We start from the raw sequence: 25,434 nt of genomic DNA, 5'->3' as shown, positions 1-25,434 counted from the left end.
GTGTCATTATCACATCTTTCCTGTGGTGAATGATACATGGCCTCTAGTTTGTATTTTAAAGCTGGGTACATGGAGATTTCATCAAGTACCTGTCACATTTTTCCTCTGTTCAATGCAGATGACAATACACTGCACGGGCCAGTTTTCCTTCAGGAGCCCAACAGCATGATCTTCCCCTTGGATTCGGAGGAAAAGAAAGTGAAGCTGAGCTGCGAAGTAAAAGGAAATCCCAGGCCAACCATCGGGTTTGTTGAATTTTTAACTATTATTTGGCAGGATCTCCATGCTTACAGCAGTAATCCCCGAGAACTTTTCTCCTGTGTGTATCATGCAGGATAACTCGGTGATGCCCCTGGAGTCTACCACGGTGCTGATAACAAAAAGAAAAGGCATCAGGAAGTCACCATGTATTGCAGTGCAATTGCGAAATTTGGATAGGAGTTCAGAAAGGTTATGAAGGGATTATAAATAGTCTTGGCTCCCAGCATCATTATCCTTTTCCATAAACATGGACAAAGCTCTTAATTGCTTTCAGCCTTAGTATATGTGCTGGGATCCTTAGAAATAAGATGCTGTACTGCTACAGTGATGCTGCTGCTGTAAATCATTACGCTGCTGTTTTTTTTCCTTCTGCACATTTCCCTCTTCTTTTTCCCACCAAAGTAAATGCCAATTGAAACAGATTAGAGTCATTAGACCTCAGCCACTGTGCTGTCTTCTGACACAACCTTCTATTTAATGCAATAAACTCTGTTGATACACAGGTGCAAACATACTCTGATTGTTCTTCCGTACATTCTGGGGAAGGGAGCTGCTCTGCAGCTGCAGTGCCCTTGTGTGCTCTATGGAGGGCTGGTGGGGATGAGGGTTGTTGTAATGGGGACAATGTGGTGGTGGAATTTGTCAGTGCCCCAGTTTATGACAACATCTGCTGTTGAATGAATTCTCTGAAATTCAAAAACAAACAAGCCGCAAGTTGGGAGAGGGAAGAAGAACCCTCAGTGGATTTGAATGGTTTAAAGATTCTGTTCCTAGGACTTCCCCTTGCAAAATGATTAATTCCAAGGAGCAGCAGCACTAGCAACTACAGAAACATTAATCATATCAGAGGCTGAAATATGTGTCAAGGATATTGCTCTTTCAGTTAAATGGTGAAATATTCGAATACTGCGCAAGAAATTTGCATTTCATGCCTTATTTTTTTTTATTTAATAAGTAGTCAAAGATGTTTTAAACCTGTATTTACTTCGTGTTGTATTTTCAAATACCCAAGAGTATCCGTTAATATTAGCAGAATATGACTTTGGCATTTTGTGCTGTAGGTGGAAGTTAAATGGAACCAGTATTGACATCGGTATGGATTACCGCTACAGTGTGGTGGAAGGCAACCTGTTGATCAATAATCCCAATAAAACGCAAGATACTGGAACATACCAGTGTGTAGCAACAAACCCGTTTGGAACGATCGTCAGCAGAGAAGCAAAGCTTCAGTTTGCTTGTAAGTAAGAATGCGGCCTCCGTTCCTGCAGGTTGCTGGAAACACTGAGAGAGCATTGCCTCCTTTCCTAACCTTTTTCAGTGCGTTACATAGTGTTCTCTGAGCTGCTCATGGAGTAGAGGAAACATCTGGATTTAGAGGGAAAATGTGAATGAGGAATAGCTGCCTTGGTTTATGATGATTTAGCTAGTTGTGAGAGTGGTATGCAGGGTGAAATGTCATATTTCTTGAGAAAGAGGCCACCTTGGAAAATATCTGGCAAATGGGATTTCACTGTTGATTTTTCCTTTTGTTGGAGAATTAAAGCTTAAAAATACTTGAAGGAGCATACTCTTTGTAAGGAATGAACTCACAACAACAGTTTTCACAAGTCCTACATTTCCACACTTGAGTACAATACTTACAGGTATGGGTGATATTTTGTAACTCCATGTGTAAGAGGGAAAACAGCCTGCTTTATATTTATTTTGGCTTAAATCAGAGTTGCAGCTTCTTGTCAAAAGCTAAGGGTAACAAAAGACACAGGTCTTGATGTGAATTAGCATTATATGAAATTATGTAAAGCCATCTGAAGGTACAAGTCACTAAGAGTGGGCAAATGATAGCACAGGACCACAAGTCATCTTTTTTCTCATGTAGTTGTGAAGGTGAAGGCAGAGAATAGATACACGGGTTTATTCATCCATCATCTGTGTGATTTCTCTGTGCCGTTGCCCTGGGAGGGCTGTACATAGCAGCTCAGTAATTACAGCAGGACCTGCTATGAAACATCCTTGCGTGTGTGTGCAGGAGTTCAAGGCAGTCTGTTCCCAGACGTGAAGCTATCAGTAATGGTGAACTGGGCTTTCAGTAGAGTTTAATGAAAGATGCTTTTGACTGACTGGTACGAGAAGCTGATGTGCTCCAGCTACAAAAATGAAAAGGTAAAAATGCCAATAAACAGACTCACACAATATAGAGAGATGAGTAATGGGAAATATTACTGTAAGTAAAGTCAAGTCCTCTGTCTCCCCATGTAGTTCACAATATATTATCCATTTCCTTATGACCTGCTTGTGTTTTTCCATGACTAACGGTATGTTTTGGCTCTGGATGGGTAATGAACAGTTTCCAGCAGACCAGTCTCATCACTCCAGATTTCAGTATGTCAAGGTGATTGCTTCATAAATACTGTGTTGGTCTGCTTCTCTGGAGACCACGTGTTTCTCAGCAGGCTCTGTCTTACAGAGTGTGGCCTTCTGCTAGCTAGCAGGGTGAGCCTGGGAAGCATTGTTACTCAGAGCAGAGCACTTCAACACCCCGTCGGCTGGGGTTGTGCTGTTTGCTGAAGTAAATAATTTAAGAACAAGCTGGGTACCAGGTTGCAGGTCTTCAGATGCTGCTCCTGAGCCCCAAAGTTCAGGATGTGGGACTAGGAGGAAGGATCCTGATGCTGGGAAATGCAGTAGCCACAGACTACCTGAGTAGTGAAATACATCAATGTCCCTGCTTGTTTAAAATCTTAGGTGCTTATTAACCAAGAGCTTGCAAATGCAGAGAATTCTTCAGAAAAATAAGAAACCTTTAACATTTTGCCTTTGCTTCAGATACAGAGTGTTTATTAAATTCTGATCAATTTATCTATCTTGATGAATGATACATGTGGCAAAAACCTTTCAAGTTTTGTAGCTGACCAAATACAAATTTGGTTTGACTGTTTCATAGTTAAGAAGATTGAATTCGAAACCAAAGCTTGTTCTTTTCCAGTTAAAGTAATGATGGGTAACTTGAATAAATTTATTATTTCTAATTCCTAAAATTTATTTTAGATTGATAAAACAGCATAATGGGATTAGAAACATTTGGATGAAATAAAAAGACATAGTATTTGTGAAGGTAGGCTCTGTGCTTTCACAAAACAGTAAGTCATTTTGTCTTGTACAATGAAAGGGATTGCAACCAGAATTAGCTGACTTAGAAAATACACAGAGTGGTTTAAGTTTATTACAAAATCTCTGCCTCTAAGAACCAATAAAAAAGGGCATCTGTATTAGTAATGTGTGGTTTTCAGCCTTGACGTCTGAGACATGTGGATGCAGTAGCACGGCTTAATAGAACTGTATTCCTTTCTGTGGTTTTATTCCAAACGTGATCATTTTTGCATGACCTTCTGTAGGTTCTACATGGAATTACCTAAAACACGGTCTGGGAAGGACTCATTCTAGCTACCAGAGATCTCTCTTAAACCTGTTTTCTCTTAGATTCTTCCGTTTTATCAAGTTATTTTCCTTTAACTTACACCCTTGTCTAGCACCTAGATTGAACATGCAGTCTCTGACCCAGCCCCAGCACTTCAGCTTGATCTCTTATGCCCCGCTATGTCACATATTATGATTTAACTGTGGAAAGCTGTATGATTAGAGACTTGGGATGGTACCACTTAACTAGTCCGTAGCTTCCCCTTTCTTCCAGGCAATCCCTTATTTTTCTTCCTGGTTGCGTTTTCTTTGCACCTCATATTAACTTCTGAGGAAAGTTACGCTGGATCTTTTGAGACTAATGTCTGGGGTTTTGAATTTTTTTTCCCTCCTCTCAAGAGTTAAATTCTGAATTCTGGGGCATCAGTAAAATATGCTCATTCATTCTTCAAGGGCTCTATTATTCTTCTCTAGCGTTTTCACTGAAGATTAAACTGTGATCTAGCTATTCAACCTCCTGTGGAGGTCAGAAAGGGTCAGCAATTTAATCCTTGAAATATGTATTTAGGTTACAAACTCATTATGATAAAAGTGCTAATATTTTCCCCCAATACTTGCTTTGTGATATGTCACATTTTGAATTTGTTCTTTTTTTCTTTTTCTCTTTCCTCTTCTTTTTTTTTTTCCCCACAGTGGTAGTTGTCTCTGAAATTGAACATATTTTCTTAAAGTGAGGAATCTGCTGTGCCACAATAACAGAATATGGATTAATGATACCCTAAACCCCATGCTTATAGCAGTACAGGCTTTCAGAAAATAAAAAAAGCTTTAAACTCTTGAGTATGGATTCTAATAATGGCTTTTCCAAAATGATATACGAAAACACAGCTGAACTAGATTAAATTATGTGCTTTTTATTTTAGGGGATGGGGCTTAGCTTGACAATTTTATTCACTGTACTGTAGTTTCTGTTTGGAAATAACACTGAAATCAATAAGAAGTTATGCCTGGAAAGAAGTGCAGCTCTGATGAGGCAGTTTAGAGATGTACCCACCCATTCAGACATCATTAAAGCTGTTTACTGTGGCCCGGATCCTGCTTCAATTTCAGTCGAAGGTAAAACTTGTATTGATTTTTAGTGGCACCAGAGTTGGTTCATACCCCTCAGAAAGAGATGAATATGCAAGTTGTTCCGCCTGCTCAGCCCCTGTTCTCTTTTTGGCATGACTGGTAGGCGCTGAGTAGCTCTTGGCCATGGGCAGGAGAGCAGTACAGCTCAGTGTGCAGAGGTATGCTGTGAGCAGGATGCACTTTTAGTGAGTGTCCTCACCGAATTATTTCTACTGACTGAAATGGAACACTAGTGCACACAGGTGCTGAAAGTTGCGTTTATACCCAACACGTCCACAGACGCAAAACCACATGAAGCCCTGGGAAAGGCTGCAGGAGCTTCTCTGTCCACAGCGCGAGGCAGCATAGATGCCCTTCCCTAAAAAAAGCTTGCTGGCCTCTTCTTCAAAACATTTGCCTCATCCAACTGGCCTTGAATGAAAGATTAACTTGATATATATAACCTTGAAGAGACTAACTTTGATATTTGTTTTAGCTTGCTGAGGCTGCAGTTTGTTTTTTACTGTCAAGGGCTTTGAAAGCAGATGTTTTTCCATGGCTCCAGGAGCAGTGCAGAGGGTCACTCTGTCCACCCCTGCGCCCCCCCAAACCCCAGGGGTCTTCAGACTGTGTCTGCTCAGTCACCACTGAGCAGCAGCTAATGCATCCCCAGGGCAGGGCCAAGGCTCCGCTCTGCTTTCCTGGCCTATGACCCCTGTCTTCTCCTGTGAAGCCATCCCCGGTACTGACAGATGAAATATCCTTTCCCTGCTGTGATAACTAGACCAAATTTGGCCCTAAATTCCTCAGCAGGATTTACAGTTTAACCTGAAAATACACAAAGACAGTGCTACCTGCAGTAATACTGGCTTAAAAATGAACCCTCTGCAGAGGCAAGTAGCCATGCAGTAGCTGTTGCCTTTCTCATCAGTACTGTTGTTTGTCACATGCTGCTGATTGTGAAATGAGTATCCAAAGAGGAAAATCAAGTTCAAATTGGCGAAGATTTTCAGTCGTACCATTGTTTCACCCCCTGTTGTTATGAAAACTGCCTGAAAGTGATGCCTGTGAAAGATGAGCTGTTAGAGAAATGGGATCTACGTTTCAGGGGGTTTTAGCATTTTCCACATTGTCGCACCCATGCATGGGGAGGATGGTTGGTGTCCTTCCTCCTGCTTCACACAGAGACGCTTCTCTGAAATCTGTGCCTTTACGTCCAGTAGCGATTTTCTGTGAAGGAATTTCCTTTGAATCTGTAATTTAACAGGTCCATGCTAATGCTATGGGTATTTTCTGCAGGTGGCAAAAATGATATTGCAGTGTCCAGGGTGCTGAGGTACCAGCTTTTAGAACAGAAATGAGGCCCTGGAAGAGGGAATGATGGGAGTGAAAGGGGGCGATCTCAGGGGATGCTGGAGCAGCAGCAAAGCATTACTGTGCTTCCCTGGGGAGCCTGGGGTTGCAGGCAGAGCGGGGAAAGGTGGTCTCCTCCTGCAGACAACCCTGGTCAAGCAAAATAGCTGGTTTTATGTATGGAATTTAGCCTGGTTTACTCCGTTTGAAGGTTAAACTGTGCCTGGAAGTCATGGTTTGGAGATGGGCTTCTTTCCACTGCTAACCAAAACAGCAGCCTCAGACACACCTTTTGTATGTTTTCCATTGGCTTATTCATTTATAGAAACTCTAACTTTCTTCTGTGATACCGTGAACATACTCCTAACTGCAGGGAATCACACTATTGTTTCTGAAAGCTCTTTCCCCACACTTTAATAAAGGAAGTTGTTTTATAGAAGTGTTTCTGCAAAAATAATTGTTACGCATGAATTAGCAGCTAGGACTCAGCACTGTGCAGTGCAAATGGTAGCAGAAAATAGAGTAATAATGTGGTTGCAATGAGAATACTTTGGGGCTTTGACCTACCATCCCAAAATAATTTCACCATGAGGGTAGAAAAAGAAAATTACTCCCACCATTATACTAAAAAGGATTTTCTTTAATATTCCCATTGCTGGAATGATTCCTGTTATATCTTGCACCCAAGCAAATCCCGTAATTTTTGCTATTAGTTGCTAAGAAACAAATTATAATAGCTGCTCACATTCTTTACTGTTTTACCCTCTTATTGCCCTGATGCGCATTCATTTTCTTTTTGGAGATTAAATGATCAATGGAGTAATTCTTTCAAGAACAATTAATAATGGAAACGTTTTCAGAGAACCACCAGAGTATCTGCCTCGCCTGCCCTAAACAAACAAGCACCACAACAGTCACATTGATTGATCAGTGAAGCGGTGCACTGCCGCTCAGCTGAATGAGGCATTCGGCGCACGAATTGAATCATTTCCGCAGTGATTACTAACATCTGAGTGTTGAGAAAAGATGATGTGTTTTAAACCTCCTGGAAGTTAAGGAGACAGAGGGTTTGGGTTGACTTTTTCAGGAGTTGGGCTGCAGCTGGGATGGTGTGTGTGTGTGCATTGGTCGCCTGTGCTCATCCTCTTTGGGAAGTTTCTTTGTTCAAGGTCTTTCTGCTTGTGAAGGGCAGAAACCCAGTTCGGCACGTTTTCCTGGCTCCCTGTTCTGGCTTTCTGTGAGAGCACTTGCTAAAAGCCCCTCTGGGGTACAAACATGGGGATGTGAGTTTTCAGTATCCTGGGTGGGAGCTGCCCACCCACACTAAGATTGGGGGAGCACTCCTGCCTTGCTTGCGACCACCACCACAAGATGTACATGCCTTGGTTTCCACCCCAATATTGAAATACCATGCTTGCCTATTTCTTGCTACTTTTTCAGAGCCTGGACTTCAAATCTTCAGCTCTTACCATAGGTTAATTCACTTTTTCCTGGCGTTCTTGTTAGCATGCTTCCTCCCACACATATGGTGACAATTTGGAGATAACGCTTCCAGCCAGCAAGCAGTGTTTGCTTGCACCCAGGGCCCATGAATCTACCTTAAATAATCTAGTTTTCGTAGTTTTTCTTACATCTTCAGGAATTGGTTTTCTGAACGTGGCCTGGTTTCCCTTATGTACCCAAAAATCTCTTTTGCTGTCTCTTTTTTTTCCCTTTGAAGCCTTTCAGAGCCTCTGCACATCCAGGCCAGACAGGGGGCTTCAGGGCTTTATTGTGGTGCAGGGGAGCTGTTCTGTGACATCAGCAAGTGACACCATGCTGCAGAGGGGCTGGTCTGCCTTTGCTTCCTTTGGCTGACCTTCCTATTTCAGTTTCCAGAGAAACTAAAAAACCTCACTATAGTATTTCCCAAGTATACAGGAAACATTTTAAGTTCTGGGTCCAGTAAATAAATCTGGTTTGGTACAGATTATCTGGTAAGAGAGATTTCCTAAACTTTTCATTCTTCCTAAAGGAACAGTTGTTTTGTAGCTCCTGAAACTCCACAAATAAAGCATTATTTTGGAGCTTGCATGTGCGCTTCTGCCCACTGCCGGAGGGCCCATCTTACCAGGCTTCCCTCCTCCCACTGGAGTGGCTGGGACATGCTAGCCATCCCTGTTATTCTCCATACAGGGGGATACACCCGAAGCTGTCAAGTCACAGCTCATGAGAGCAGGGCATAAGCTGCTTATGGTGTCCCTGTTTCTGCATAGTTATAATATCAATTTTTTCTGGGCCATCTGATAAGATTTGGGGCTAATTATGACAAATTGGGCTCAAGACTGTTGTTTCCTGTACGCATATAGAGTCCTGATTCCTCTTCCATTGTCCTTTAGAGGAAAACTATCATTTATATCAATAAAAGTCCTGCCGGTCTTATCCAAAACCAGACACTCCAGCTGCTTGGGCCCCAGGACTGGGTTTGGTGTAATGCAGGGTGTGTTCTTAACAAGGGAACAAGCAAATCTATTTGAATTTTTCTTCATGCATGTGTTTCCTAATGTTTCTCTCCTTTGCTGAACTCTTAACCCAGCTGCGCAAAGTGCAGTTGGTGGCATTAGAGAACCAGCTCCCAACCTCTGCACCTTTGCTGCGCAGTCTCCAATGGGTAGAAAACTAGGCTAAGCCTCACATAAGCTCTTTTTTCTCTCTTTTTTTTTTTTTGATGAATAGGACCAACAGGGAGGATGTAGCAGAGGATAGATGTATAACCTACTTTACTTTCATCACTGATAGAAAGACCCTTAACTTACAACAGAAACACAGTATTTATACCTGCTTTGTTTCCACCCAAGGGTTATAAATAAGATGAATATATTATTACTTAAAGCAGTGGCAGGGCATATGTAAATAATCAGAGCATCTTCTCTCAAAGCTAGTAATCTTGTAAGCCTGCCGTGTTATTTAGGGAAGTGTATTTCAGTTTATATCATGCAGAAATAGTGCTGCTGAGTGTGGGGAGCGTTGCACAGGGAGGTGTCAGAGAGCTGTGGCCGGGAGCTGTGAGAGCTGCTGCCAGTGCCTCTGGGCATCGCTCTGCAATGAGCTTAAGATCACAGGTCTGTTGCAGTGCCACGGTTTCCCTTGTGTTGTAGAAATTTAGGGCACAGCAAGGCACTGGTGTGACAGTTTTTCCTGTCTCTCCCCATATTTATTAATTTTGCCTTTACTATGTAAAATAACATCTATTCGAATTATATATATTTATATCTGGGGGCTGGATTTTAAGAACTAAACGCAGATGTAGGAGTTTGTTTAAAATGAATACTTAAATGGACCCATTTGGTCCCAGTGTGCCAAGGTCAACTGATGTAAGCTTCTCTTGCAAAAAGTTCTGCTATTATGTGAAATTCTTTCTAGTCTTGAGACAATTATCTTTGTGCTATATCATGTCAGTGCTGTGGAAAACTCTGACTGCACCTCGAAGGAAATAAAAAAGAGATTTCTTGTTTTCTCTGATGTTCTGAATGAAGCAGTAAGTATTCAGGTTCTGAGTATTTGGGACAATTTCACTTTGAAGTGGAGTAGATCTCTCTGCATTTAAGATCTTCTGACCTTAGGCTTAATCAGTCACTTTGACATCTCACCTGCTAACTTAATACCACCCTTCTTTTTATATGCTCAATGGGTAGCTCATAAAGAAAATAGTGTAAAGCTCCCTCAGTAAGCTATAGGAGAGAGAAAGACTTTGTCTTTCTTTCCCTGCTTTCCTGTGGCTTTGTGCAGGATCTGCTATTGTGCTACTTATCAGCAAAAATTTCCTGTTCTTTCTCATTCCTGAAGTTTTTGCAGCTTGCCCATATTACCAGGAAGGTAGTTCCCACTGATGGCCTGTTTGGCTACTTACGACTAGGTTATTAGAGAATCAATGCACATCATTTTACACCTCTTCCACTCTTGGAAGGCTAAAAGTGAGAATTAATATAGTAGTATGCTATGAATATTAATGTGTCCTTAGCAATAGTATTAATCCTCTGACTGTAACTAAACTTACCAAATATTTTTGTGAGCATATTTTCTTAAATCAAAGCCAAGGATAGGAACAGTTGAATAGCTGTGTAGATGATACTAGAATTTCATATTGGCACAACTTTAGAATATAGGCCAGCTACCTTCGCTGAGTAGGTATATACCCCTATAAATCATTGATGTCCAGCTGGCTTATTCTGATGAAAGCTAGAATGGTGCATAAATAAGAGAGGAAAATTAACTGCAAATTTAAGTTATTATTTTGACAATAAATTAAATAGCCTGAAAGCATAGATGCCAATATAAAGCAATATGCACAAGAGTGCAGTGACCTTTCAGGGAACTCAGTTATTCAGTGAGTTTGAACCCTACTTTCTTGAAAAGACAAAATGGGACATGACTGACAGCAAACTTTTAAATATACAGGAAACCTTTCCCTCAACTTACAGGTAATTACTAGCATTCATAAGGATATTTCCTTCAAATGTTAATATCTTGAACATTTTTATTAGCAATCCTGTAGATACTCTGTCTGTAGTGTAGTCATCAGCAGACAGGGTTGCGGTATGCTATGTCCCCACCTATGATTTGACACACGCATCCATTGTCACCACTCTTTTATCATGCAGGAGTTAATCTTGGTCATCGTTTCCACAACTAGTAGTCTTACCTGCTAACTCTCTCCATTACAGGCATTAGAGGTATTTCAGGTCTGTAAACTGTTGCATTTTGCTAGCCAGGCAATCCATGATGCACTCAAACCCCATAAACATCTGTGGGTTTAACTAAGGCTTCTTTTGGTCCGGGTTCTTTCCCGTTACAGAACTTTCCAAACGTCTTCCAAAAACTGACCCTAGAGTGGCACAAATATCTGAAGACCCACAAAAATATCTTTCTGTGGTATATTGTAATCACTTTTCCTGGTATTTTACACCCAGTGGATAGAGAATAGGACAAAGAATCTCAGTTATTAGGATGCTTCTTGTAACACCTCCCCTTTTTGCTCTAAATCCCCTGGTCTGTCAAATGAAATAATACTATTTACCTAGTTTGAAGAAGTAATTATTATCCTTAGGTTGATCTTTACTGGTTCTGTATCAGTTCAAATCAGTATTGTCTTCAAATGTGTGGAAAATAGCAGTTACATGCTCCCCTGGTCAAGCACAAACTATATGCAAAGGCCAGAGGTGGGCTCTGTCTTTGTAAGAAAATGTCTGTTCCTGTTGATGGGATACAAGGCCAATGCAGAACACTTTTATCCTAGTGGCTGCTGCTTCATTGTTTCATTTTTTCATTCCTATTTTCCTTCTTGAAAGCAGAACCAGGAAGTCAGTATTGGCATGCAAAGGACAGCAGAGCTTTAAATATGTTTGTCAAAAGTTGTCCCATGTTATTTTTCCTGTCTGCAACAAACGTGACTGCCATTTCATAATTCATTAGACATGAGAGATGAACAGAATGAAGAAATATCTCTTCTCTAGGAGATGCTGCCTAGCATCATAATGTGCATTTCCACAGGCAAGCTGAAGCACCAGATACTCTCTGAGGATCAGGATCTCTGTGGGGTCTTTTTCATTTGTGTTTCTATCACGTAAAGGGAAATTTTTCTTTGAAACTTCTAGCTGAGTGATCTTGTGTCATGTTATTTTACATTATTTGGGGTCTGAATTTGCATTCATTTATCTGCACAAAGTAAGAAGGTGCAGCAGAGCTTGCTTCAGTGGGGGACATGAGGGGCGCCGGTGGTGTTAATGCTCAGCTATGAAGTGAGAGGGGGCTGTGCAGTATCGCCTTCCCTCAACAGAAGTACTGCTTCCTGGCTATTGCAAAATCATCTATGCCGGAAGAAGTGTAAGAATAACTCACTGTTTTGCTAGGAAATATAAAAACTTCTGAGAGTGAAATAACTGTTCAAAGTCAACCCAAGGGGAAATGTCTGCCCAGATTTTCCAGATTAAAGTAATAAAATAAAATTTTCTGTGTCCTCAGCATTTCAACTGGTGCAGAAGAGTTGCTTCAAAACAAACGTTTGAAATATTTTTCTATAGAAAGAAGGTAAACAGGCAGCTTTTATGAAATGGAACATAAAAAAAGATCATCGTTACCTTTCTTTTTTTTTTGGTAACGTCATAGAAAAGAGTGATTTCATTTTGGAAGAAATCAGTAGGTGCCTTACAGATACTGCTAAGAGCCTCTATTTCCCCATAACATGAATGGCATGAAGGAAGGCAAAAAAGCACTTGGGGCTGCCTTATTGCCTATTTGGAAGCAAGGTTCAAATCCCAGCGAGGCGGTGAGGATGGAATGTGCCAGGCAGAGCCATCCTGGTGAGGACAAGCAGCTCATGCTTGGTGTGAGGGAGGAAGGTGAAAGCGGACCAAGCACAGTGCGAGGATCTGTGGCTCCTGTTAGCTGCATGCTGGCCAATGGAATTGGTGACGCTTGAGGAAAACCAGTTGAAGTCCAGGATACAAGGTAAAAGCCTAAGGAGGAATTTTAGCCATTGGATACGCAAATCAGTCTGTCTTTGATGGTGGTCAGAAAGACTTGGCAAGCTTTAAACATAGTCTCAGTATGAGAATCCAGATAGAGACATCAAAATCCAAGATGATACATAGGTGAGAGATGAGACTGAGGGAGAGAGTAGGAGAGAGCTTGTGAGGAGAACAAGATCTTGGCTCATATTCCAGCACACCAACTTGCCCCTTTTCTAACCCATGCATGTCCATTTGCAGCTCACTGCTGGCTCAGGTGGGAGGAGTTGCGAGCCCTTCTCCTGGTGGGAGGCAGTGTGCCTCCTCTGAGAATGCCTGGTTTGACTTCAAACCTTTGCCTTTTCCAGGTATGCATCTCTTCTCATCGCATAGTGAAGTTGAGCCTTCAGAGCAAATCCCACTGTGAAAATCCTCCAGCTGCAGAAGCCCCCACAGCAAAGGCTCATCTGAGAATTTTTGCATCTTGATGCAGGATAGCAATTTCTGTGCAGGAAAGATCAGGGAAAGGTCTAGAAACCCAAAATGGACTCGGCCACTTGGTAAAGCTGCATAGGCAGTACCTTGTTTAAAGTCCAAGAAAAAATGTTTTCCAAGGAGGGGGAGAGGGAGGGAGAATGGCAAGATGCCTCCCTCTAAAACATGTTTTTCGGTGAAGTAGAAATCCCAGTGAAATTTCTGCTCTAAAGGTCAAATTAGAAAGCTTTCATCTCCACACTTGTAAACTATTTCTCAAATCAGTGACTCTTAAAAATTATTCATTAGAACACCAGCTCTTAAACTAGAATTCTATTAAGCTCTTTATCAAAGGTGGTTTTATTCCAAACTGCACAGCCCGCTGTTTAGTCTTGACACAACAGCAAGGACATGGGCAGAAGAACTTAATCTTCGTGTATTTGTGAAAGGGATGACATAAAACCATGCTTTTAAAAAGTCAGGCACAGGTTTTATATAGACAGTGTTTAGAGATGTTAGAGCCATAAATATCAGGAGGCAAATCTTGTCAAGTCTTTCGAAGCAAAAAGCTTTAGTGCTTTTGTGGGTGCTAGTCATCAGTTAAAGTGCTTTCAGCCTGCTTTCATATAGACGGGCTATGATTTCTTCAAACCAGTGTCCTCTAAAATCTGAGATTGATTGAGATGCACTACAATCCCATCTTCAAGACTGTTTTATGGGCCAAATTAGCATAGTTTATAGTCTACAGTCAATGAGGTGATATTATTACATGGGCAATGATGCAAATGACTTCTGTCTCCATCTGGTTGTGTATTTTGTCCAGGACAGGAAAGAATGCTCTGTTGTATGTGGAAAGTAATGGAAATGTGATGAAAACAATTTGGAAGATGGCATACAAGCGATCTCTTGGTAGAAGGTTCTTTATTCAATCTGAACCAGGAAAATTTGGCCAATCCTTCTGGTCCGGTTTTTTGTTGAACAAGATGTCATTGCCAACCTATTCAGATTCCCCTTGAAGGGAGGTCATGTGGTCTTTAATAAAAAATAAATAAATAAATAAATCCCGTTGACTTTGGTTCGAGGACTGAATGTGACCTTAAACATCAGCCTAAATTTTAGATTGCTGGGATCATCTTAAAATTATAGGAGTATTAGAAGGGAAACCCCATTATGCTCTGTAAATCTCTTTAAGTCATGCCTGAAAATTGACTTTGGGTGCCTTGGCAGTAGCTGTGTACCTAAGTGGATTGTGCATTTCACATATATGAAAACGTAATTACCCCTTACCTAAACCATTACTTCACTTTCTATTGTATGGGTGCTTTGAAGTTCATTTAATATATCTAGTAAAGGTGGTGTTTTGTCGACTACAGAATACTCAAAATTGCCAGTGAACATTTCTAGCTTTCTAATTTGACAATTTTTAGATAATGGGATTCATTTGTGACCAGTCAAGTTATCAGATTAATTTGTAATCATTCAAGGTTTTTTTTATTCAAAGTACAACCAAGTCTCAAGAGTGAAATTCCAAACCAAATACCCAGGGTAAAAGAACCCCTTATATGCTGATCCAAGGAGTTGTTGATAATCTAATTAAAGTATTAGTAACATAATCAAATACTTGGTTTTAGTACAGTTACAATGATACTAAGGCTAAAGTGCATAGTAACTTTATACTTGCAATGATGCACACAGGCTAGAACGCATGAGCATCATCCACCCTTTTCCTTTCCTGTGCTCCTCCTGGATGTAAGCTGTGTGGTGTCACCCTTCTCAGTTACAATCCCTTACTGCCTCTGGAGGTGCTTTGTTAGGAGAGCGTGATGGTGGCAGAGGAGATGGGAGGATGTTCCCCCCCGCTGGGACTGACTTGATATTTTTCTGCATTTGCTACTACTGCTGTGTTACCTGCTTTTTCTTCATTGATTTCTATCTCTGTTACATCTGAGTTTTATCATATGTGTGTTATATATATAGTGTTCTTGCTCATGGCTCGCTCTGTTCCAGCCAAACCAACTTTTGCTCATTCCTAGGTGTGTTCCTTTGGTGGGGAGGAGCTGTGGGTTTGTGCTTTTAGCCATCTGTTTCCATCGTGTGGCTGCACCAGCACGACCATTGCAGTTGCCTTATGGTTGTGTTCTTGGGGTCCCCTGTTACAATCCCTTGATTTTCCTTCAAGCACATACATCCTCTATCAAGGTTCATTGAATATCTCACTCAGGAGGAATAATGACCCATTTGAATATACAGATAGACATATAAATATACAGGTATTGTGCTTTGGTAGTTACTTGCTATTAACACCAACTTAGTAGAGCAGTATCACTGTTGTGTTATCAGATTTGCTCTACAGAAGTCTCTAGAGGTAGACTTTAAGTAAAATACAGCAGCATAAAAGGCACTAACTTTTTTTTTTCCTCTAAGCCTGACTATTAGTCCTGTTTTCTCTTCGAAATGAAAATTCAGTGATGTATAAAGAAGTAATTGATGTATGTTTTTTACAGACTATAGTAGAAAGAAATAGTTTCGTATCAGTTAAGCAAGAATAATATATTAAAACATCACTGACACTGCTTTTCTAATCATTAGGAAAAAAAACCTTAAATGTAATGACAAAGGGTTCACTAATGGTGTATGTGTTTTTGACAGTGTGCCATTCAAGGCAATGTACAGTAGAGCTTTCTTCTACATGATATAGTCACATAAATAGGCTTTCCAAAAGACATGCAGACACCTGTCACCACCAATTTGAATCATTTACTATTCATGGAATTTTTTATAATATTTTGGGGTTTGTTTAATAGTTCTAAAATAGCCCTTCTGCATACAGAGTTCTCTCAGTTTCAGAACTAGTGTAATTAAGAAAGCATTTTGGTTTCTAAAAATATGCTACTCATTAAAAGAAATCAAAGGCAAACCATGGAAACCCTCCTCCTGCAAACAAAGGCAGGCAAAACAGAGCTTAGCTTTCATTAAAGGTAAGGATATCTCTGTCAAATCACTGGTGACCTGAGATGTGCAGCCTTCTGAGGGAGGCCTTATGGTTTCGGTCTGGTTCCCAGGGCACGCCGAGTTCAGCAGCCCAGTCATTTCTGTGTTGCAGCCAATAATGGGAACCAAGTGGGTCTCATGTACATGCACTGTAACTCTGCTTAAGGAAAGTTCTTAACGATAGGACAGTCAGTGAAGCTAAATACAAATCAGGGGTATAAATACAAAAAGCAGAGGTCAAATATTGCACTGTTCTCACCAGTGGGAACTTGCAGGAAAGGGAGCTGGTATGATCTTGTTTGCTTGCTCATAATGTAATGTAATCTGTGAAATATTTCTTTAAAAGAACAAACTTTGATGTCCAGGACTTATCTAATGGTCACCTAGAAAAAGGATTACCAAGTTTCATAAATAAAGTACAAACCCAAGTAGATCCTAATAAAGGATAAAAGGATACAGCTTTTCTATTCTGCTTATAATTGAATTTTCTTTGCTATAAAGACTGATTTTTTTGTACATAAAACTTGGGGAAATGTTTCATTAATCTAGCCAAAGTTGGATAATTGTTACTGTGAAAAGCCATATGTTTTTGATTAGAATTTCCATATGCCATTTACTGAGACAAACTATCCAGTCTTAAGGGGCTTTGGATCATTTCAGATAGTTTAAGCTTTTATTAAACCACATTTGAGGTTTTGGAAGGAGGTTGTTCAATGCAATACCATACCCAGACTGCAAAGCTGGTGGGGTTGGCAGCTTCTGCTGGCACTTTCTGGGCTTTAGAGTGTATTTGAAGAATGAGCATCTGTATCAAACTGGCATCACTTAACAGTACCTGCACAAGTTCTGTCACTAAACATTAAGGCAGAGTTTTAATGGAGGATACAGAAAAATCTAGTAATGCAAGAAAAGACATTCAGGTTCATATTAAAGGGTGGGTGTTAGTGTGCATCTGCTAACAGCATATTGCACTCTAGTGCATTTCAGCACCAGATGTCAAGGTTTTGTGCAAATATTAGCTAATTAAGCATCTTTTGAGAGAGACAGTTTAAGTGCTCTTCCTTAGAGATGTGCAAACTTTGTCACAGAGAACTTCAGTGACTTTCCCAAAGTCATGCAGTCGCTAGTACAGTGGTGTCAGTGGTACAAATCAATGTACTTTTCACAGGTTAAATACATGCAGCATTATACTCACATGGGTCTGATAAGTTTGATTAGAATTGATACTGTGGAGATGAAGTTTAAGTGGCATCCTTATTCATTAGATAAGGTCTGAATAGCTGTTAATCGTGGTAACTTGTCTGCATTCTTGTTAGATCTTCCTGTCATATACCTCTTTGCACTGAAAACATTACTAATCACATCCTCATGCAATGCTGGAGTTACTAGAGCTTGTACAGTATGTTTCTATATCTGATCTTGATTACTTAAAATCACACATTTAAAATAAAAGCCTCATTTGCAAGTTAGTGGTGTGAGTGACCCTAGGATTTCTCATGCAGATGTATGATGCTGTGATTAGTTAGGGTAAATTTACATCCTTCTTGTGTGTGCTATGCTATGTTGTTTCCTTTTTGATCAACAGTATCTTTTCGTGATCATATACTGCCCAGTGCCACAAATCCCGGTGTTGTCAAACAGATAGACTTTCACCAAAAGCACAGGCAAGGATCCTGGCTCTGACAAGTGGTTTCTATTCCTTTAAGCAGTCCTCATGTTCTGGTCATGTTTGGTTTGTTTCAGATATAAATATTTTTATTGAAATTAAACCTCCTTTCTTGTTTGATGTGTGTAATGATAGATCATCATAATTGAAGCAATTCACAACCTAAAAACTTTAATTAAGTCACAAAGATGCCTGCATGCTAAAACTTAATGAATTTATCACTTCCAGGCATTATTTCGCTTCATGTTGTTCTCTCTCTTCTATTTTCTATTTTCTAATGCTCATTGCATTTAACTATAATGACCAGGTCTTTTATTTCTGTTACAAGGTATTTAGAACCCCATGGGGTACTTTTAATTATTAAATCATTATGCCATTATTTGCAGATTTCATATATAACATGTTGCCAGGTTCCAAGGAGCAAACCTCTGGGGCTTTCAGGTCTGTTAGTGGGCATCAGGCACCTGTGCATTCATACTGGCTTCCAGATCCCCTCCTCCTCCCCAGTATTTCATGCATCTGAAGGCTAGGTGGGTGCAGTGCCCACTATCACTGGCCATATTTTCCATCAGTTTATCCCTAACTGGACCTGGCTGCTTAACCGTGATTAAAGTCTAGCTAGTGTTCGTACATGTTCTAGAAAGGTGGTCTTGATCAGCATCAGAGATGCTGTACCCACTGCTTTCTGTTGTAGTTTATTTCAGTAGCTAATCATCATTATTCATAGTAAGTTTAATTTCTCATCTCCATTTCCATGACTTCAGCTTCATACCACTGGTTTTGTTACATCCTCCTCTGGATTAACAAACACTTCAAGTGATGGCGCTGTCTCCTCATGACAATGCTTCTATATGTAAACCAGAGAATTCTCACTCCTGTTTGAGAAGGTGGTGACCTGTTTGAGGCTGTCACTGCCTCCCTCACAAATCTGAAATGTAACAAGAAGGAGTAGGTAATAAAAAAGGTAAAATATATCACAGTGAGAAAAACATGAGTAGAGGCTCGCCCTGTGGCAGCACATGCTGAATAGCCATGCTGTGTCGTGGGGGTCCTCTGCTTGGGCACAGTGGCAGGTCCAGCAGCTGGACACCTGCACGCCTCATCTAGTCATCTAGTTCTGCTCAGGTGCAATTTCCAGCAGAAAGGGAGCTGGAATTGAGGGAAATGGGGAGGTAAGATAGTCCTGCTTCATACCTTCTCCCGAAACAGTGAGTATGCCAAGAAATATTTGAGCTTGCTGGTTTAATAAGTCTTTTGGCATTCTTGTGGGTTTGTTGGGTTTTTTCTTATTGAAAAATAAGAACAAAAATTTTCATATGTTAGCAAGGAGTTTTAGGCTTGGGGGCAAGGCAGAGTGAATCTTAATATTCTCATCAGGGGAGACATACAGCCTAACCATTTACACTGTATTCGGAGTCGTTCTGCAGTGTTGACTGTTATTTTTTCTTTCTTCTTTTGCTGTCCCATTGATTTTTTTAACATCAAAAGTATAATTTCTTACATACTCTCTGGGGAGGGGTAGAGAGGCACTAGACAGCTATGTTTCCCTTGGAGGAAGATAATAAATGTAGGTAAAGGAATGGTAGAGTGCTACTTCTGCATGAAAGCATCCTGTGGGGTGGTTTTCAGCAAGTGTATTTTAACTTAGGTTCAGCAAGTGGTTTTACATCCGTGTATGGGGAATTCAGTGGTACAGAATTTCAGTGCAATATTCTGCACCCATTTTAAAAAGCAGGAAAGGTTTTTGTCCACTTTGCACAGCATGTGGAAGCAGAGGGGAACCTCTTGGACCCACACATCACAAATCTGTATGCTTTGTAACCATTCAGCAACACCAATATTGTTCCCAAATTCTTGAGAAATTACAAGGTGGTGTTTAAATGAAGTTTCTTGCTAATACAATCTTATTAATATTGTTAATTCGAGTTACTGTTTAGGTATTGCAAAAATAAATCTGAAGTGTGGATTTTGGAATGCATGAGCATAATCAGCCCAATCAGTTTGATGAGACATTAGCCTTTCTCACAATTATCTTAATTTTGTTATTTTACTTGGAGCTAGATTTTAAGTACATGCATGAGGCTTTTCAGAACTGACAGTTGACTTCCAAAGCTTCATAGTTTGCACTACAAGTGACAGTGATGAATACTCTGCTTTGTTTGCTGCCTCCAATTGGTTTTGACCATTCCTTCATCATTTCCTACTTGTTCACCAAAGCAGACTCTTATTTCCTTTTCTTGTCATAAATATATAGCTATCTCTTTTGTCAACAAATAGGGTTATTTCTTCAAAATAAGAAAAAAAACAAACAGGCAACTAGATCTGCATTTAAATTATTGAGTCATGCACTTCCTCTCTGTACGATTGTCATCAAGAGTTGCTGGGTCACCAAGCAGGTGGCTATTTCTTAGTATTAATAATGAAAGCCCTTTCCCATTCCATCTCCTGCGATTAACAGAATTCCCTAGAGCATTGTGTAAGTAAGCTTAAACACACAGGCTCAGAGTTCAAGCAGTTTTTCTTTCATCTGTTCCAAATCAGACCTCTGTATGGCTTTTTTAGGATTCAGGCCTGAAAAGTAAATTCTTTATAATCTCTAAAATGTTTTGTGTATGTATATGCATATGGCATAACTTATTAGTTCCATCAACTAATGGATGAAGCGGATGAAGATACAAATATCTAAACAGATATATGAAGCATCTTCCATTGAATATTATTTGATACTTACCAATATTTCTGCAATTTTCTTTCTGGTGCATATATATTCATGTATATACATGTCTATAAAACATCTGCTCTGGTGGTTGAGACTTGTTTTACTTTTGCTTTACTTTTTTGCTTATTGGAAATAATATTCATGTAAAAAACATTTCTTGATACTGTATTTATTTCTTCAAGCATCATTTTGGTTTCATGCTATCATTTCTTGTGCAACCATCCTCAGTAAGGATGGGATCCAATCTTGTGCCTGTGTGCAGTCAAAAGATATATAAGTCTATGGGACTGACAGGTGGCCAGAGGAATGTAATAGTGGTTCCTGAAAAGTACTTACCACCTTTTTTATAGAACTTAGGACAGAAAAATTATATCTCTGTTTTCACTGATAATGGCTTTTCTTCTGTTTTCCTTCTGTCTTTTTACCTAGGCCAAAACATACAGAGGGACAGAGAAAATTACCCTGCTCAAAGTTATAAACCCAGACTATGACTTGAGGCTGGGAAACTCCATGCTTTATCGTCTGCTTATACCTACACAAAGTCTGAACAAACAGCTTACACTGGTCAGCTTTCTGTTAAATTGCTAACCAGGTTAAATTTGGACTGCTTTTAATCGCAAGTGTAATTTTGAACCTCCTGTGTGAACCCATTTTGCCCAAAGAGCTTGATAATGTAACAGCCTTAGCACCCAGTGCAGATGGCAGTACTGCACAGGGTTGGACAATGTGCCTGTCCATGGGCTGGGCAGCAGATGTGTGGCAGGGAGGCAGGTTTGCAATAGTTCTGCTTTCACAAATAATGCACTGTGGTGCTGCAGACTTTTTCAGCCCCCACAATATTTACCTGCTAAAATGCAAATGAAAAAGCTGAAATAACATAGTAAGAAGATCGTGGGAATGATGTAACAGCATAATGGTATGACAGAACAGTGCTGGAAATCTTACAATGATTACCAGCACTGTAACGAATCGCTACTCGCTATTTCCACTGTCATTCCCTTTTGCCTGGATTTTATCCTAAATTTGGCTTTAGCAGGGAGGATTCATGAAAAAGGTTTCTAAAATAAAGGAGTGACTTCTGATTTTTTAATTCAATTTTTTTTAAGTATGCATGCTTGTGCTTCCAGAAGATATTTTCAAAAGGAGATAAAAATCAAGGCTTAATTTTTCATCCTTGTAACCTTATAATAATGTCCCTACTCTTTCTGCTGTTAAATATTTATCACCTGTGTGTTTTCCCTGGTTCCCAATTGCACTGACAACAGGTTTGTAATCACTAAACCATGGCTCCGCTACACCGAAAGCAAAAAAAAGTAAGGAAAATTGAAATACAAGAGACTGTTAAAGATAAAAGGCTACCAAAGTGGTTCAGTGTATTAGTGCTCCCGAGCAGCAGCCGCTGGTGATCAATACCTGGTGCCACTGCTCATCTCACAGAGTCACCTCATCACTTAATAGCAAGTTCCTTGAATTCAGTGTGGAAGGAGAGAAGAGAGGGAGTTACATTTTTGGAGTGCATGGCCTCTGAAGGAGAGGAAAAAGAGAAAGGTGTAAGGAGGACTTTAATTGAAACACTGTATGGCTAACAAAGAGCTATTAGAAGAGGCTTCCTTATGGGAAAGGAAGGGTTTCTACACATGGGTTGCAGGGGCATCAGTAACAAGTCACCTAAAGGGAAACAAACTGTATTATAGCATAATTGTTTCAGGCAGTAGTTCTTCATAGATTCATAAAACCAGTGTTACAGGTTGCTGGAGTTTTTCTAGGTATGTCTGCTGCCCTGGGTAAATCAGCACTTTTTCCCACTTACCAGCCATGCAGCTTGTGGAGACCTTTACTCATCCTATTGCTGCTTCTGATGCACATCACCCTCCCAGTGTGCCTCCTTCCACCCAGGTCCCACCAACCACCTCCCAAGCTGATGTTCACCTTGTTTCTATGTCATGCAGCAAACTCTAACCCTCTTTCCTTCTCATGAGGAGAAACCATTAAACTCCCCCTAACAGAGTTCTTTCTCTCTTGGCAGATCTCGAGAACTTCAAAACCAGAACAAGAAGCACTGTGTCTGTCCGCCAGGGCCAGGGTATGGTGCTGCTGTGTGGACCACCACCGCATTCCGGAGGTAAAGTGGATTCCTTCTCTTTTCAGCACTCAGTGACGTTTTGCAAGATCTTCATTCTCAGGATATGTTTTGGGAAGTCTAAAAGGCTATGGCAGTGACAGCCTGACTGAATGGGTCATGCTGGGTGGTTATATTGACTAAATGCACTGGAAGATCTCTAGTTGGTGTAAATGCAGAGAAATAGACAAATTTTATTGTGTATGAGTATGCACTTAGGAGATGAACTGATGGAAACAGAAACTAAAGCAGTGTGTGCATATACAGAAGATATGGCCAAGATCTTGTGCAATTTTCAGAAGCTTTTCTGTATGTGGCCTGGGTGTGTCTTCTGCAAAAAGGTTGAAGATTGCTGACAGAGCCACTTTGTGCATCATCTTTTCATTATTGCTTATTTTTTTTCAAACACTCGTTGTCACTCTTTTTGCCTCCTGAGTACTTGGGATCTATTAGCAATTGTCCAGGTCTCATATGGTTTATTTCTGGAATAGCAATACATATTCTTTCTACTGTTTTTATGGGAGCAATACATTTAAATCCATTATTATGACAGAGATAGGTACTAACTGTAACTCAGAGCTCATTGAGTGTCCAGAAATACAGACTGTGGAGAAAAGGACATAACCTGTCTTGACAGTTACTGGCATCTCTGTCTCTGAAAGAGATAGATTTCTGACTTTGGTGAAGAAATGGAAAAGTTTAAGTAGCAAGAAAGGCAGGGAAAGAAGAGATTCAAAGTAGAGTTTACACATAACCACTTATAATAAATAATGGAGAGGTGCAGTGGGGTAGCCCTGTATGTTAAGGAGTGTTTTGACAGTTTAGAACTTAATGATGTTCATGATAGGGTTGAGTGTTTATGGGTCAGATAGGAGGAGACAAGTGCCTGAGGAGCTTCTTTGCTTGCATCTGACCAGCTGGCAAATTTATTCACTATAGCCACTCTCATGTTTTGACTTAAGATGCCATTTTTCCTTTTAGTCCAGAAATTATCATGAGTATTTCAGTATCTCAGTTTTCTGATGTTCATTACATGAAGGTTGTTCTTGAATCTCTGATATCAAGTCCACAAATCTACTCTTTGCCTCAGCATCTAACTTAATACGAGAGTGGTTCCTGCAGAGTTAAATATTCCCTAAAATTATGTGCCTTCTGGTCTAGGTAGACAGAGCTTGCCACTCAGCCCCTGCAGGTGGATCTTATTGCCACATCTGATGAGGCAGCTGCCAAAGCTAGATATTAAAAACCACTGAAGACGGGTTGTGGGTCAGCCACAAACTCATTTGCAGTCTGCAGTGCTGTGGGCGAAGCATCATTTTTAGCTTCATTTCCATAGTGAAGAAAGGTGGGCAGATTTGGAACAGAAATGCTTTGTGATTCTTAAATCTGAGTGCCTTGAATGCGGTGCATGCCCTCATCCTATCCCAAACCGATTGTGCTGCACAAAGGTGGATAATATCAACGAGACAAGCTCAGGGAGGGCTGGGTGCCTGGGTACTGAGCTGCACTGCTCTGAAGAGCTCAGACGTGAGGTTTTGTGGCCTTTTCCAATCAGAGCTAACCCCACCCGCACAACACGCTCCTGCAGGCAGCAGAGGCCATGCAGTGCTGCCTCCCATTTCTCTCCAGTCAAGTAGGCTGCTGTCTCCTAAGAGGGATATTGGGACCTCACAGACAATGCAGAGATGAGGCAGGAATTGTGCACATTTGTCTTTGTCTCCTTAGCAAAGCTTCACTCTGTGGTTACAAAGAATTTTCTGTTCTGCTGTAAGAAATCTTTGCCTGGAGACGTGCTTCTGATGGCGGTATGTGCCAGCAACAAGAAGGAAATTTTGGTATATGTGTTCAGTGGAAAGCTTTGGTGTATGTACTGATGATAGCAAAGCACTCCAGAAAGGTGCTGGCATTATTTCCAGTTTGGGTTCAGTGTGTGGAAAAGAGCACTTTGCAGTGACCAGGAGGTAAGTCTGTTTCTAGTGCCCAGAAAGGCACAAAACTGAAGGGTAATTATTTCCCTCAGTCATTTGGATGAGGGATGACTTCCTACATGACCACTGTCTATGACTTGCTCTATTCTACCTAGAAAATTATTTTAATTGTAGCCAGATCCACAATTAGTCTAAATTGATACTAGTACAATTTTGTAATTAAGCTGGGCTGGAGTTATGCCTGTTGTTTTCTGGGTTGGATTGAAAGTATTTAATGGAAAGGCAAAATAGGTCCAGTTAATTCAGACTGAGACCCTTGTTCTGCAGGAATAAATCTTCTCCGTGGCAGTATTTTCTTTTACTTTTCCTTCCTCCTATGGTTAGAAATAAGGGCAACTGCAAAGTTAATGCTTTTCAGTCATGCACATCGCATTTCCGTTAGCCAACTGCATGTCTCCCAGTGTAATCGAAGCTATTTGGTCTCTAGCAGTCACTGCACAATTACCACAGCTATCTCCTGTTCCAGCTCTGGGCAGATGGAGGTTCATAAGAGAATATCAGATATCACTGGGAAGTAGCTGCACGTCAGGAAACCGCCGTGTTCATGGGCAGCTGCCATCCCCAGGGCCCAAGGCAGTGTTTGCAAAGCAAAGCTGTAGAGATCAGTTCCTTCCAATACCCCAATATGCCACAGCCAGAATATTACATTGCAAGTATTTAGTGTTGTAGTGCAACAGTAAAAACGCTCAGGTTAAAAATGAAAAATAATACGTCTCATTGAAAGTACGAGGGGCATTAAGAAAATGCAATTACTTATTATGGAATTTCATTAGGACAGGAAACCTAACTTCATCATCCTTGCAAAAAGTGTCTGATCACATTAATGACCAATGCTGAAAAACACAGCACTGTTG

The 25,434-nt window shown here is 40.5% G+C and overlaps 1 protein-coding gene across 1 annotated transcript in view; it reads left to right on the top strand.

Moving 5' to 3' along the window:
* Positions 1-120: 120 nt before the first annotated feature.
* LOC104411562 (contactin-4-like) overlaps positions 121-25,434 on the top strand; it is a gene marked incomplete at its 3' end in the record, with an annotated part of 85,013 nt that continues 59,699 nt past the window's right edge. Inside the window, exons 1-3 of the mRNA XM_010022012.1 lie at positions 121-245; positions 1,323-1,498; positions 22,500-22,595. Of these exons, the coding sequence (XP_010020314.1) occupies positions 166-245; positions 1,323-1,498; positions 22,500-22,595 (352 nt within the window). The remainder of the gene's footprint in view (positions 246-1,322; positions 1,499-22,499; positions 22,596-25,434) is intronic.

This window comes from Nestor notabilis, unplaced genomic scaffold (assembly GCF_000696875.1).
Source record: "Nestor notabilis isolate BGI_N333 unplaced genomic scaffold, ASM69687v1 scaffold26680, whole genome shotgun sequence".
NCBI classification, from domain to species: domain Eukaryota; kingdom Metazoa; phylum Chordata; class Aves; order Psittaciformes; family Psittacidae; genus Nestor; species Nestor notabilis.
This window is presented reverse-complemented; position numbering and strand designations above follow the sequence as displayed.